Source organism: Hippopotamus amphibius, chromosome 3 (genome assembly GCF_030028045.1).
Source record: "Hippopotamus amphibius kiboko isolate mHipAmp2 chromosome 3, mHipAmp2.hap2, whole genome shotgun sequence".
In the NCBI taxonomy this organism is placed as follows: domain Eukaryota; kingdom Metazoa; phylum Chordata; class Mammalia; order Artiodactyla; family Hippopotamidae; genus Hippopotamus; species Hippopotamus amphibius.
This window is the reverse complement of record NC_080188.1, coordinates 86,137,451-86,153,840: the sequence shown is the minus strand read 5'-3', so window position 1 is coordinate 86,153,840 and position 16,390 is coordinate 86,137,451. Positions and strand designations below refer to the sequence as shown.

Below are 16,390 nucleotides of genomic sequence, written 5' to 3'. Positions count from 1 at the left end.
GCCCAGCAAACCCAACTTAACGCTGAATTTCATTCGAGCTGGAAATGATGCCCGTGTTGCTGAACAGGGCGTTTCCTCAACGGGACATTCTGGGAAGGAGGAGGTCAGTGGGCAGAGCAGGACTCTTAGAATTCGACGGGTCTGGCAGGTTTTCATTTGCCAGAGCCTTGCTCTGTAGCTTCCTAGACTAACTTCCTGAAGTTCCATCTCCTCTCTGCACCCCGGGAGCCAGGGGTAATGTTTCCTTTCACAGTTATAATGAAGTTTAAAGAAATAACATAAAAGAAGTGCTTATCGTATTTCCTGGCACATAATAGGTACTCAATAAAGGATCTATTTTTTTTAAATTGAAGTTTAGTTGATTTACAATGTTGTGTTAATTTCTGGTGTACAGCACAGTGATTCGGTTACACACATACACACACATTCTTTTTTCTTATTCTCTTCCATTCTGGTTTATCACAGGATATTGAATATAGTTCCCTGTGCTATGCAGTAGGGCCTTGTTGTTTATCCATCCTATATATAATAGTCTGCATCTGCTAATCCCAACCTCCCACTCCATCCCTCCCCTACTCCCCTCTCTTGGCAACCACAAGTCTCTTTTCATGTCTGTGAGTCTATTTTAAAGGCTCTTCTCTCGTGTGTGATTTTGGTTGCTGTTTTGTGAGTGGGTTGATTAATATGCTAAAATATCATTTCCATAAATGATAATATTTTCCTTGTCTGAGTTAATTTTTAGAGCACTCTGTCTGATTTTATGGATTCAGAGCATTGGAATAGATATTAGAGCACAAACATTAGACTTAACTTCAGGGATTTTCAGGTTAAAAGAGTGGGCAAAATGGGCAAATGTAGTCAACTGAAAAAATATCAAAGACCTCTGAGAGAAAAGGAAAAAATATGTATCAGTCTCTCTTCTGAGGAGGAAAGGAGTAAATTGACTCAGGCATATCTCCTGAGCCAGGTGTTTATTTTCTCTTAAGACAGTCCATCAAGAACATCCTTGGGGAGAATGCAACCCTCACATGAGGCTGCAGAATTTCAGGACCTACAGCACCTCTGGCTGCTTGCAGGAATGCAAAGCTTGGCACATAGAGAAGCAGTGTGGATGTCTGCCTTTCCTGCTTCCTGGTAAATAGAGAATGACCGTGTCCCTCTCTTTAATTATATTTACTTCATCTGAAACATGGAAATAAACATATCCTAAAGCTGTTTTCCATTCTTATGAAATCCTACCCTGGAAAATCATCCAGCTGACAAATGAACCTCGATCAACAGATTGTAAATCTTGGGCTCATAGTGGAGATTTCTGGAAAAGGAAAGAACCATGCGTTGTCTGAGCTGGTCCTCAAATCTTATTTCAGCATTTTAAACTGGGGGCTCTCAAGCATTAAAGCTGCTCATCAAGGTTTTCTCAATTTGAAAGAAAAATCAGATCATCTATATAAATCTTACTGACGTTGAATGTTTCCATGTTGAGAGATTGCTGTTGCTGTTAAAAAAGAATCTCTGGTCTCCCTTTGCATCCATTTTAAAATGCTTTCAGAGACACGGATGACTGAGGCAAGCCCTGGACGGGGCAGTGGAGCTGGGCTGATGGACGTGGGCTCCGACCCGGCCCCCTCAGCTCAGCTCCACACTTGCTCATCTACTTGGCCCTGTACTTAACCTGTGCAGCTCCTCTAAAATAAGGAGTATGATGGTGTCCAACCTGAGCGATCTTACAGGTACTAACAGGGATGAAGTGAGTATGCAAGTGGTCTCAAAACTGCCTAACACAGAAAACACTCTAGGTGAGGGCCGGATATTTTTATTCAGATTTCCTTCAACACCCCTCCCCCCACCCGTGTATTTATAAGGAAGTGTAGAGTAAACTAAGGTGCAAAACCACTCAGGCCCTACAAGTTTGCTAGTTCCCCACATGATGGTCCGTCTGACACCTCACACACCTCGCGCACGCACGCGCACACACACACACTAATGCTGCCTCTGCCCCTATAACAAGAGTCTCAACTTAGCAAACCGCTTCTTAGGAACTTCGGGAATCATCACTTCCTTCTTTTTAGAATTCTTGTTATTGGTCTCTGGCTCCTCCAAAACCGCTGTTTTCTAAAACTGCCAGCTCTGGCTCTGATTTCTCCTTCCAAATTATCTTTCCAAAGTTACTGCAAAAACGTCTGAATTGATAGATGAAAAGTAATGTCATAATTTTAAAATGTATCATTTCTGACAAAACAAAAACTGAATAAGTAATAGGAACCAGAAACTAGGAAGAAAATGAAATGTAAAACACAAGGCATGAGATCTGCACAAACTTTGGGGTATATAGAAGTGCTTACAGAAATACGACTTATTGGGTTGGTCCTTAGTTATCCCTCTAAGTCTATTTACAGATAAGATATTTACAGATGAGGACATTGAGATTTATACACATTAAATGAACTAGCTAAAGTATCCCCACTAACAAACTGTAGAGGCAGTCCTCAAAATCAGCCTTTCAGATAGAGATGGGTCATTTCCAAAATTTTACTCTTCTTTGTAATGGAAGAAATATCATTCAAGAAAAGAAAAGCTTTCTACTGACTCAGTGTTGGAGGTAGAGTTTTTTCATTGTTCACTTCTTCGCAAAGCGCACTTCCTCCTAGTCAGCTGAACTTCTCCACAGATTGTGACAGTCTCTTTTGGTTGTTTTCAGGACCATTGACTAAACATTGAGGCTCGCCCCAGAGATACATGGGTTATAGTGAGCTGTATTAAGGTGCAAAGACTAAAGCTTTAGAATCAGCCTGGGATGAAACCCGGCTCTGATACATATTGATTTTGTCTCAAGATCCACAGCAGGTGCTTAATGGATAGTGGCCTTACCTGCCCCATCCCACCACCACAAAGGCAGCCCACCAGGTGTGTAGGTGTGTATATATATTAAATCAGTTGATAGAGAACAGCACAGAAGGTGAAGAGAATGAACCTAGGCCCCCTAAATGCTCGGGTCAGCCACTTTCTGAACTTTGATTTCTTCATTTGTAAAATGAGGATTTCCACATCATAGGATCACAGTAGAAAAAATGAGATGATAAATGTGAAGGCAAGTTTAAATTCCAAAGATATGAGCAGTTTAAAATTATCATTCCTACCTAAAAGATTTTAGAATGATATGGACAAGTGGAAAGAAACATGGAAGTAAACAAAAACATAATTTTCTTTCTCTTAAAATGTATTTTCATTGGGTATTATGTTTTCATACTATTTTTTGCAAAAGAATAAATGGATGGATGGATGGATGGATGGATGGATGTAAGAAAGGTATTTACATAAATTGTAAAGTCTCTATATTTACACTTATTATTTTTAAGGAAATGGGATAGAGTGTGACCTACAACAGTTTTACCACTGTGTGTCTCCTGTACTCGGTAAGTGGCTTAATTTCTTTTTTTAATTTCAGAATTTATATGAAAGTTGCTCAGAGCCATAAAAGACTTTAAATCATACTATGAATAGTGGAGAAATGAAACAAGAAAACTATAAGAGATAGTTATTCAATGTTCTTAAATTTAATAACAATACCTGACATAGACATAGACAGTAAAACAAAATGAAAAGCCCTTCTGATTTCAAGATACATCTGAATCAAAGATATGCAGTGTCAAAGTGGCAGCAAGAGAGTTCTGGTTTTTATTTCTAAAAATTTTTTTAATTGTAAACATTTTTATAATAAAAATAGCTTTGTTGATTTTTCTTGTGACATTAAAGCATGCTTGTGACTAGTTCAAACATTACAGAATAGCAAAGAATCACGTGGTAGTCAATAGAAATAGCATCACTTTGAAAATTACTGTCATAATTTAGGTGACCATCCTTTCATTCATTCATTTCATTATATGAACCTTATATGAATGCATATAGATAATTTTTACATAAATAGAATCACAATCTCACATCCCACCTTTACTGGGGAAAACTTCCTCTTAAATAGCATTTTTTGCTTACATATCTCTTATCTTAGCCTTCAACCAATGTTAACACTCCAGGATATTCTACCGTAATTTTCTCCACAAATATAGCTTCATATTTATGACTTTAAGGCATTGGTTATATTATTAAAATGGAATCATATTATATACCTTTCTATGAAACTTGCTTACCTAACCCACTGTGGAAAAATCTCCAAATCAACAGGAATAGATTTAACAGACTCTTTTTAATGGCTCTAGAATATTTCATGGAAGGGGAATGGATAGAAAAGATGTGATATTTTTTAATAGCTTTACAAGCTGAATATGCAGAAGTCATATTACTAACTGAGGAGTTAAAGTTATATTGTCAAATTTCTTGTCATTTCCTATCCCTGAAGTGGGATGAAGGGGGGGTCTTGGGGAAACAAATCATGCGGGCAGGCAGTTCTTCAGGGAGTTTGTTGGGAAAATGGGGTCAGAAGAGTGTGTGTATGTGTGTACACATGTGTGTGTACACGTGCGTGTGTCTGTGTGCATGTGTGTGTGGGGAAAGCATGGGGGTTATTACCAGTCATCTTCCAGAACCAGAAGATGCCTGCAAAAGTCATACTGTGAAGGAGTTTCAGTAATAGAATCTAGAAAACAAGCCCAAAGTTTGTCCCTAATCAGAGGGTCTTGGCGAACAAAGGGTTCACAGGAAAGAGTTTCAGTAACAAAACCACAAGGAAAACAAGAACCAGACTATCTACCAAAAGCAAAGAGCAGTGAAATGGCCCTGGGCGCTGGGCCAAAGAAAAGCTGCCAGCAGCCGCTACCGCCCTGCCAGGGCACGTTTGCATGGGTGGCCGGGTTGCTGTCCGAGGCCAGGAGAGGACAGAGGACAGGGAACCTCAGCGACTGAGTGAGGTCACTGGGCCCCAGACATGAGGGCTTCTGATGCCCCCAGCACATGTCACATCAGTATTATTGAGAAAATCCCAAGAGCAAGTTTGGTTTAAACTTGAGTCATTGGCCTTCAGGATGATGTTTGTATGTCCCTCTCAAGGTGACACAAGGTCACACAAACTTTCCATCTTTTGCCCAAGTGTCTGATATTTTATAAAAATAAGCCCAGAAACTTTCTGGAAAGTATATCTTATTTCTAACAAAGAGCTGGATCCAGTGATTCCGTGAATGCAAGGATAACTCCAATGTCTTATATTGTCTCCTCTGCTGTATTTATACTAAAAAGTAAAAGAAATATAAATACTTGTTAAGAAAGCAGTGATTGAACTTCTTAACCACCATTTTAAACACTGAAAGTGAAATGATAAAATTTTAAAAAGCTCTGTCCTCCCCACTGTGAAATAATCCTCTTCTTTGAATACATTGTCCTAATTTTCATTTCAGACTACATCGAAGTTGAGGGATTATGTACAATGGGAACACATAATTCTAGCTGCCCTGTTCCTTGTGAAGAAACAGAATATCCTGCTACTATTTCTTATTCTACTTTTCCAAGTCAAAGAGCTTTGAAACATCTTTCCAAGAAGTTGAATCAAAGCCAGCAATATATCAGGTAATCGTCTTAGTCTTGCAAATTATTTGTAATTAACATACATATTTTCTTTACCTCTAAAGACTAGGAAAATGAAACTCTGATCAATCAAAGGAAGCAATGGCTTCCAGCAATGAATTATCAATGACAGCCTAGAATTGTAAAAAGATCTTATCTTTCGATCCCTTACTTTAATTTAGTGAAAAGTAAAACGGGGTCTGTCTGAGTTATTTGCTTATGATCTTACATTTTTGGCCCAGCTGAGGAGTAATGCTGACTTATGTCACTTAGTGTGTGAAAATAAAACTTCCTTACCTGTGTATTATATTGTTTGAGTCTTCTAATAACTGTATTAGTTAGAGGGAATACAAACTACTCTCATTTTACAGATGAGGGGACTGGAGTCACTGCATTTTGAGTAACTGTCCTGTGAAGGTTATTAGTGGCACACAAAGAATTTATGCCTCCAACCTATGACTCTGGTCTCCATATATTTTCCACAGAGACATGTCCTTACAATTTAGGTGAACTGAAGGTTATATTAGGTCTCTTTCTGCTCTATCATGCTGCCTATCAGAAATTACAAATCAAACTTCATTAAAAACTCTCTTTTTTAAAATCAGAGAGCAACTGTAACATTTTTCTTTGTACTTTATTTATGCTTTTAAGCTGAAATAACAATATAATACATTTGGTATTTGTACTTACATCTATTATAATAAAGTATATTTAATTAAAAACTAGTTTACTTTTGCGCAGCCAAGTATCTAACTTTGAAAGTATGTTTTGATTCCAGTTTTAAGCTGGTATTTATTTTAATGAAATAAACAACACCACCCACAAAAAACATTCTCCCGGTATAAATGCCTAGACAATAAAGTTATCTTTCAAATGAGGAAGAAAAAGTATTTTCATTAAGACAGGGTCAATAAGGTATTACTTCAAACACTTGGCAGATAAAAAGATGGGAAGCTAGAAAATTTGCAGTTACATCTTTGTGAGTACTTGCATCTCCGGTATACATGTTTCTTTGTATTTCATTTTAATATGGGAAACTGATGTACTTACAGTGTTATTCCTATTATACTTAAATGTGCCTGAGAAGAGCTTTTTGTGTAATTTTTTGGCTGGAAGAGATCTCTTGACATGCAGAGGATGTAGGCATGATTTTGGAGGCATATTGGTGAATCAGAAAAGAAGCCCATTGTTATATAAGATGAGACCAGCGAACATGGCTGACATTTTTTCCTAAAATTTATATTATCGTAAGTAGTTATCCAATTAACCTTATCACATAACTGACACATGGGGATCTTGCACACTTGTGACTAGGAGAAGCCAGCGTGAGAAGGGCTAAGGCAAGTGGTCGAACAGATACAGCTGGACTCAGGGGTGTCCACATCCTAGATAGAGCCAGGAACTAGAAATCACATATAATTAAAAAACTGGTTTGCGCACAGGAACCAGAAGTCAAAGACTAGTGAATCAGAAAACACAAATACAGGTTGTCGGGAAAGCAGACATAAAATCTTAGCATCAGTAGGATTTAAAACACCCCTTATTTAATCACGAAGCCTGTGTGTTTTTTCTTGGGGCAGAAACCAACCCCAGACTATGACTAGTCCAGAGCCCCATGTGGCAACCACTGGATTAGGAAGAAGCTTAGCCTGACTGAAGCAGGCTCTGGGGAAGTGAACTGTGGCTGAACTGAGGCCAATTTCATTACCAAAACAATCTTTTTTTTTGTTTTCACTGAACAAATTTTCAAGTAAAATGTGTATAAAATTGTTTGCTTTATACAAAACAAATTTATCCCCCTTAATCCCGCTCTCGGACTCAAGCACATAAAAGCTTTTTTTTTAGTGTTTTGTAAATGCAATAAACACTCTATTTTTTCTTTGATCTTCTTACCCTCATTGAAATCCAGATTTTGTTTTTTAATTGTGTCTCCTGACATAAACAAATATTCTTGGACTTAAATCCTGAAAAATTTTGCTATCACCATGAGGTGTAGATTTAATGAGATCCAAACTACTGGGCAAGTCACACGCCTGAGAGGAGCTGAGCAAACCTCATGATATTTTTGTAGGGGATGAATTTATCTTCTCGCGAAAACACAAATGGATAATGCTAGTAAATGACTATTGAGTTTTGGGCTTGGGAAATTAAACAGTATTATCAGTTTACATGCAAATTAGGAGCACAATAGAGCACAAAAAGATTGCAATATTACTAAAATTTCTGGACTTCCAAGACAACATTATTATTTCTTTCACTTTGGCAACTGTTTTATTATTTGCAAATATTACAATACCCCCTGGTTAGCAACTTAAACACAGTACATTCTCCCGTTACCTAGGGTTAAACCAATGGAAATTAAGTAAACATATTAATGATATATTTTGAATTAATTATATTTGGGAATATTGATTTCTAAATGGTAAACAGTAAGGAGAGTGATTTACAGCCATGCTTCTTAAATATATTAAGGACACCACATAATTCTAGGAAACTTGCTAATAGGATCTATTCTTTTTTTTTTTTTACTATTTATTTTATATTGGACTATAGTTGACTTACAATGTTGTATTAGTTCCACATGTACAGCAAAGTGATTCAACTACACATATACATATAGCTCTTTTTCCATTCTTTCAGATTTTTTTCCCATTTAGGTTATTATATAATAAGATCTATTCTTAATGAAATTATTGTTGCATCTGAAAATTACCAGGTGGCTGGTTTCCACCTCAGCTTATGAGACAGAGAGGTTAATATTTACTTATCTATTCATTCATTGGTTTCATCTTTGATTTGTTCCCTTATTTGTCCATTTTACAAATAGGTAATGAGTGCCTTTTGTGTGTCAGGATTCCAAGGTGCTCAAAAAACTAGAGATACCTGCATGCACAAAAGACAACACCCTGCCTTGCTGCACTCACTCGCCATGGAGTGAAGATGGACAGTAAATCCATGCGCACATGTCAGTGGTGCTGAGCTCTGTGGGGGGAAGGGGCAGAAAAAGGGACTGGAAGGGTCGGGGTCAGGTCGTGGTGGGGGCCTGTCCTTCTCAGCCTGGAGGATTGCAATCAAGTATGATCCTCCTGTGAAGGTGACAGTTGAGCAAAGACCTAAACGAGTGGTTCTTGAAATTTGCAGTGTCAAGGTCCCTTTGCATTCTCCAAAATCATTGAGGAGTCCAATGAGTTTTCCTCATTTCCTTAAGTTTTCCTCATTTCCTTAAGTTTTAAGTATCAGTATTTGCAATATTAGGAAAGTAAGGTATGCATTTTTTTAATTTATTAATTCATTTAAAACAAAAATAATGAATGGGCTGTTTGGTAACATAAATGAAAGCTTTTTACAAACAATAACTATTTTTAAAAAATTAGGAAGAGGAATGGTATTGTTTTAGGATATAGTAGGTTTCTTTATTGTCTGACTTAAAAGAAGATAGCTGGACTCTCATTTTTGCATTTAATCTGCTGGTTTATGTCATTTGGTTGGAGAACACGAAGAAAACCTTGTGTCAAACAGAGATATAGTTTGAAAAGGGAGGCATAGTTTAATAGCCTTTATAGACAATTGTGGTATTTTTCTGTTTTTTTAAGATTTATTTGTTTATTTTTATTTATTTTTGGCTGCATTGGGTCTTCATTGCTGGGCATGGGCTTTCTCTAGCTGTGGCGAGCAGGGGCTGCTCTTCATTGCGACGCACAAGCTTCTCGTGGTGGCTTCTCTTATTGCGGAACACGAGCTCTAGGCATGCAGGCTTCAGTAGTTGCAGCACTCGGGCCCAGTAGTTGTGGCTCTCAGGCTTAGTTGCTCCATGGCATGTGAGATCTTCCCAAACCAGGGGTTGAACCTATGTCCCCTGCATTAGCAGGCAGATTCTTAACCACTGCACCACAGGGAAGTCCCGTGATATTTTTCTTTGATGACACATCAAAACTCAACAAGGGTAGCTTCTTACATGTTAATTGCCTATGTGTCTTGTGGTTGCCCTATGGGAACTGAGGTCAACTCTCTACTCAACATTTGATGATACTGTTGAGTTTATGCTGCCACATGTACACCAAGAGGGTATGAAAAAATGCACTTATTGCTCACATAATAAGTACATTGTCTGGGAAGATTAAGGCAGGCTCCAAGGCAGAAGCTCTCTTGGCTTGAGAGAACAAGGAAAGGCAGCTGGCTTTGCCTGTCTTTGTGGCTATGAGGTAGGACTTGGACCAGCCATCCCCGATGAGGGCCAGAGCCTGTGTGGGCAGAACTTTCCCAGGTGCCAAAGCAGGAAGCACATGCATGGCTTTCTCATCAGCTTAACTCTTTGGGGGCAAGAAAATGGCAGGGTGGCATTTGAAAGCTGTCAGCACTGAAATGTCAAAATATATCAGTGCATTTTTCATACTCAGTCATATTTATACCCATCGATCTTGCATTTGGAATGGGTCTTTTACCCATGCGTGACTTGGAACATCATCTATTGGACATTAGAAAAATTCTCTGGGCTAGCAGATTTTCCAAATATTGGTCCACTTTATTATATAATACATGTTTCAATTTAATACCATTACTTATCCTATCATAAAAGTCTTTAAAAATTGAGTGGTCAAGCTCATCACAGCAGACACATTTTCCAAAATGCTAACTTTAGCATAAAAGTTAAGCGTGAAATTTATTATTGACTGCAAGTCTTATCAGTTATTTTCCTTGATGCAACAGGCTCGTTTTGTTCATTATTGTGAAAATGTTTCCCAAATTTCATAGTCTGAAGAACCATAGTTTGTCAGTCATTCCTTCAAGTGAAAATGATGTTTCATATCAAAAGTGGCTACTGCAACTTTCTTGAAATAACAATCCTAGTGAAAATGTCAAATAACACATTAGTATTTTATGAAAATAATTTTGATTTTGTGAACCTCCAGAAAAGAGAATGAGGACCCCCCAGGGGTCTGTGACACACAATTGTGACCTAAAGATGATATAAGAGCTGACCTCAATATTAATGGGGAAAGGACATTTCAGGAGGGAAAACCACACACAGAGGAAGGTCCTAGGTCAACAGCATGCCTCGTGTGTGGGTAGAAGAGCATGGAAGTTGGTCTGGCAGGAGGCAGGGTAGGTAGTGGTGAAGAATGGGTGGGTGTGGGTCACCATGAAGAGGTCGGTGGTGGGCAGAAATCTTGCAGGCCACGAAAGGTTTTCTTTATTCTGGGAAGTCTCTGCGGAGTTTTGAGCAGGAGAGTGATTGATTTGCAAGTTGCAGAAGTATTATTTTGGTTCTTCTGTGAATATCTGTTGAGATGGAGTATGTTAAAAGTCGGAAGCAGAAGGACCGACCAGAAAGTGATTGGAAAAATCCAGGTGAGAGGTGATGGAGGCTTAGGCAAAGGTGGCAGCAGTGAATGGGTGAGAGGTTAGATTCTGGGTATATTTGAAGGTAAAACAAATAGTTACTGATGGATTGGCTGTGCAGTGCTATTGCATTAATTGGGGAAATATCAAGAGTTTGACCTGGAATATTTGAAATACCTATTGAACATCGAAGCAGAAATACCAAGAGGCAATTCTATGTATTAATGAAGTTCAAGGTTGAATCTGGGGTAGAAATGATGAGGGCTTATAAAACTGCATAAAGAGTTATTTAAAAACAGTGTATAGCCATTCTGGTGGCATATAGAGATTTCCAAAAGACACTAAGAAAACAGAGGCTCTGTGCTAACATATTAATGATGTAAGGTAAATGACTACCATTTATTAAACTCCCAGTATATGCAGGTTCTGTGCCAATTCTTTCCATATGTGATTTAATTGCTTCTTGCCACAGCTCTAAAATCCCAGCCCATTCTCTGCATCTGAGTCCTTGTTCTTGTCACTGAGTTCATCAGTACCATTTTTAGATTCCGTATGATCCAGTGATCCCACTACTGGGCATATACCCAGAGAAAACCATAATCCCAGAAGAAACATGTACCATAATGTTTATTGCAGCATTATTTACAATAGCCAGGACATGGAAGCAACCTAAATGCCCATCAACAAATGAATGGATAAAGAAGATGTGGCATATATATACAATGGAATATTACTCAGCTATATAAAGGAATGAGATGGAGCTATATGTAATGAGGTGAATAGACCTAGAGTCTGTCATACAGAGTGAAGTAAGTCAGAAAGAGAAAGACAAATATTGTATGCTAACTCATATATACGGAATCTATTTTTCATTTTTTAAGGAACCTCCATACTGTTCTCCATAGTGACTGTATCAATTTACATTCCCACCAACAGTGCAGGAGGGTTCCCTTTTCTCCACACCCTCTCCATTTATTCTTTGTAGGTTTTTTGATGATGGCTTTTCTGACCAGTGTGAAGTGATACCTCATTGTAGTTTTGATCAGCAAGATACATGCACCCCACTGTTCATTGCAGCACTGTTTACAATAGTCAGGACATGGAAGCAAACTAAATGTCCTTCGACAGATGATGTGGTACATATATATGATAGAATGCTACTCAGCCATAAAAAGGAATGAAATTGGGTCATTTGTAGAGACATGGATGGACCTAGAGACTGTCATACAGAGTGAAGTAAGTCAGAAAGAGAAAAACAAATATCGTATATTAACACATATATGTGGAATCCATAAAAATGGTACAGATGAACTTATTTGCAGAGCAGGAATAGACGCAGACATAGAAGACAGACGTGTGGACACAGGGATGGGAAGGGGAGGGTGGGATGAATTAGGAGGTGAGGTTTGACATAAATACACTACCATGTGTAAAATAGATAGCTAGTGGGAACCTGCTGTATAGCACAGAGAGTTCAGCTCAGTGCTCTGTGATGACCTAGATGGGTGGGATGGGGTTGGGGAGGGAGGTCCAAGAGGGAGGGGATATATATATATATCTGATTCAATTCACTGTACAGCAGAAAGTAACACAACATTATAAAGCAACTATATCCCAATACAAAAATTAGACACACACCCAATGTTTGTAAATAATATACTTAGTAGATATTTATAATTATACTCTTTTTCCAGTTTCTCAGGAACAAGGCATAGAAAAATTATTGGGTCGGGGAAAAATTATTTTTCCTGCATACCAACACAACGTGATTGCCTTCCAAATGCTATTATGATTAGTACTGAATCCAATGGCATGTCTATTTCAATACTAAACAACATCTGAACCAAAAATAAATATTACCTTTGTCAAATAGAAAATAAAAGTAGAGCTGACAATCTTGAGTTCAATTAACTCTGCTTTTATCCCCAGGGAGAATCTTGTGAACATTGAAATAAACTATAGTGACTTAAACTATAAGATAACCCAGCAGCAAAAAGCAGTGAGTGTGTCTGAGTTACTTGGTAAGTGTTATTTAGTTGTTCCTCAATTTAAAAAAAAATTCTATCAGCTTTTTTTCCTTTCATATTTAAGGTTTAGCCAATCAATGGAGGTAAAGAATCAACAGTGCTTGTCATTCACCTGCCATGTAAATCTGACACTTTTCCAGTCCCTGGACTCATCTCCAGCAAACTCACAGGGGCGCTCACATATAAAGGCTGGGGCTCATCATGTCCTAGTCACGCTCAGCATCTTCCTTCCCCTCAGATGTACCCCCCAGGATGACTATCTCAGAGTTGCAGCAACCCCACGTCTGGGACAAATGTCAGCGTCACAGACCTCTGCACAGAACTCCACCCAGACTGGGTTGCAAAGAGCCTGAACAAGTAAAATTCACATTTAAGTTACGACCACTGTGTGCTCACCTTCCTTCCATCATTTAGTCCTTGGCAAACTTAATTGCTGATTTCCTAGATCTCACTGCCTCTTAGAGGAGGTCGTGGAAGAGACAGAAGGGGATATCAGAGTCAGGCAAAGTGACTGCAGTCAGATCATGGCAGCTGAGCCAAATTCCCCAACACAACACAGATTCCTCAGTGCTCACGCCTTACAAAAATAACATCGTCCTAGGAACAGCCCACGGCAAGGAGAAAAAGATTAATGATGTAATCTAGTTAAGAAGACAGTGTTAGTGGTGTCAGATTCATAGAGAAAAAAGTAGGATGGTGCTTGCAAGGGGCTGGGGGAGGGGGCAATGAGGAGTTATTTTTTAATGGGGACAGAGTTTCCATTGGGGAAGATGAGAAAGTTCTGGAGATGAATAGTAATGGTTTTACAACAATGTGAATGTGCTTAATGCCACAGGACTCTACACTTAAATTTGGTTAAGATGGCAAGTTTTATGTTATATACATTTTACCACAAAAAAAGCACAAACAATAAAGACATATAGATGTTTAAAACGTTTTAAAAAGAAGGCAGTACTGGGTTAATATATTTTTAGTTTAACAAAATAATGCAAATGCTTAAAACGAAATCATTTGGACACTTGTCACAAATTGCTTGGAAATGTGTTTCTGAAAAACATAATTACCCAATAATGTCCTAAAGTCCAATTTCTGTTCTCCATTCAGCATTTAGAAATGAATTTCTAATTGTCTAGGATGTTTTGTGAATTTGCCAAGATTTAATGTCCTCCAAAGTCTTTTTTTTTTTTTTGCTGTGTTGGGTCTTCGTTGTTGTGCACAGGCTTTCTATAGCTGTGGTGAGCAGGGGCTACTCTTTGTTGCAGTGTGTGGGCTTCTCAGTGTGGTGGCCTATCTTGTTGCAGAGCACAAGCTCTAGGCATGCAGTCTCAGTAGTTGCGGCATGTGGGCTTAGTTGGTCCATGGCATGTGGGATCTTCCTGGACCAGGGATCAAACCCATGTCCCTGCATTGGCAGGAGGATTCTGTTTTATTTTGGCGGGGGGTGGGGGGGTGGGTAGGTGGATTCTTAACCACTGCATCACCAGGCAAGTCTCCTTCCAAAGTCTTTGAGTTACGTTTTTGGAAATAGATTTTATGTTTGCTTTTTCTCTCTTTTTTTGAGATAATTTATGTGCATATTATTTTAAGATATCATCAGTTGCTGGTGCATCATTTATACCAAACTTAATATAATACCATTAATTCATATTCAAATAATATCAGTTATTATTAACTTTTAAGCTTCAAATAATTTAAAATATACTAATCTTTAATTTGCTTTTTATGGAAAAAACATGATTTATTCACTGTCTTTATTGGCTTTATTACAGCAGATGTTGGTGGTCAGCTGGGCCTATTTTGTGGGGCCAGTGTGATTACAATTATAGAAATTATTGAGTATATATTCACCAATTTCTACTGGATATGCATTTTGTTCTTGCTGAAGATCCCTGAAATGACCCAGGGGGCTCCTGAAACCCAGAATCATTTGGAGAATAAAAACAGCATACAGGAATGCTGATGTCCACTTACGACAAAAGCTTTTGCTTTTCTCTTCATGATATCTTCAGATTTACTCATGACTGATTCACTGCTTTGTAACTTTATGTTATAGTTCTGGGGATTCAATAAAATCCATTGTAGATATCTATCTCTTTATATATATATATCTTCATCTATGTCTGTGACTGTATTTAAGTATATATATTAATTAATATGTAAAAAAGAAACAGGCACTGTCTTGTTTTGTTTTGTTTTGTTTTTTTCATATTGGAACTCCCAGCCCCTAGGACAGTAGAGACTCCATAGTAGGCATTACAGAAATATTTTTTAATGAATGAAATTTTGTGTAATGGGAAAAGACATTTCTTTATGATTAACTATAGAAATTAGACCTCATAAATAAAATATATTTGAGGGGACAAGATATTTCTTTATTTGGGAAATAATACATGTAATTTGTGCTTTATAAATTTTCTGAGACTTTTCATTCTCAGGAAAATTCAACATGATTTATTTTCTTTTGTCTGGACAGTTCTATTATATAACTAACTTTTGGAAGGGCAGGGTCTATATCTATTTCCTATACAAGTAGATACTTATAATACATCTATTTGAAAGTAAAGTTACATTTGTAGTATATTGGGGGAACACAGTGTTTACCATTTTCTCCAATACCTCTGTATACTTTAAACTAGGGAGGAAATTCAAGACTTGCAGTGTTCTCATTACCCCTGGGACAATCAGTCTACTTTCAGCCTTCTTCTCTTCATGACTCTTTATTACTAAATGTGCCATCTAAACAGCACATGGTAACAGACAGACCAGGGGAGAACTGCGCCACTTGGCTGAAAAGTACCATCACCTGCCTGTGAATCTTTGTTTTCTTCATTTCTCTGTGTAAACAATCAAGTGCAAATAATGGGAGGGTAAACACAAGGGAATGGAGAAGACGCCTCAGGATGAGTATTCACCTTCAGCTGGTTGCCATGTTCAGCCTCCGAACAATTCCCCAGAATTTCAAATGTATGATTGTTACTTCTTTTAGGATTGAGGAAGGTAGGAACACAGAGAGTTCGTACTTTGAAAGTCAAAGTTGCAACTCTGTCACCTGCAGAAAAATGGACTAGTCCTTCTGAAGCATCTGAAATATTATGGAGACAAGCAAGCCTAGGTTTCTGACACGGCAGCCAGGAATGGGTAACCTTCAAGTGATACAACACTGAAGCAGGTGATGGTGGATTACGATAAATGTTTTGGCCTCTAGTATGGACCTCCTCTTGAGAAGGAATGAGGCCATATAGGAACCTGAAGCTGTGGAGGGTGATATCCTAAAGCTTAGAGGGTACAGGGCTACTGCAGTGGGAAGTATTGGAGTGGACAAGAAACTGCAGATTGGGGAGCAAAAAAGAAAAAGACATCTTGTGATGCACTTACATATGAGCTAGAGGGCTTTGCCATTATTGGCTTATAGCTTAAAAATTGGGTTTCACCTTTCACTCCATTTTCATTTGAGAACCTCTAGAATTGCCCAATTTCCACCCACAGTGACTGTTCTAACTTTAATTAAAGAA

General features: G+C 38.1%; 1 protein-coding gene across 1 annotated transcript in view; it reads left to right on the top strand.

Moving 5' to 3' along the window:
• Positions 1–14,838, top strand: part of ASIC5 (acid sensing ion channel subunit family member 5) — a 31,951-nt gene extending 17,113 nt beyond the window's left edge. The window contains exons 6-10 of the mRNA XM_057725536.1: positions 987–1,134; positions 3,357–3,413; positions 5,346–5,514; positions 12,781–12,872; positions 14,648–14,838. Coding sequence (XP_057581519.1) covers positions 987–1,134; positions 3,357–3,413; positions 5,346–5,514; positions 12,781–12,872; positions 14,648–14,838 — 657 coding nt within the window. The remainder of the gene's footprint in view (positions 1–986; positions 1,135–3,356; positions 3,414–5,345; positions 5,515–12,780; positions 12,873–14,647) is intronic.
• Positions 14,839–16,390: the final 1,552 nt, after the last annotated feature.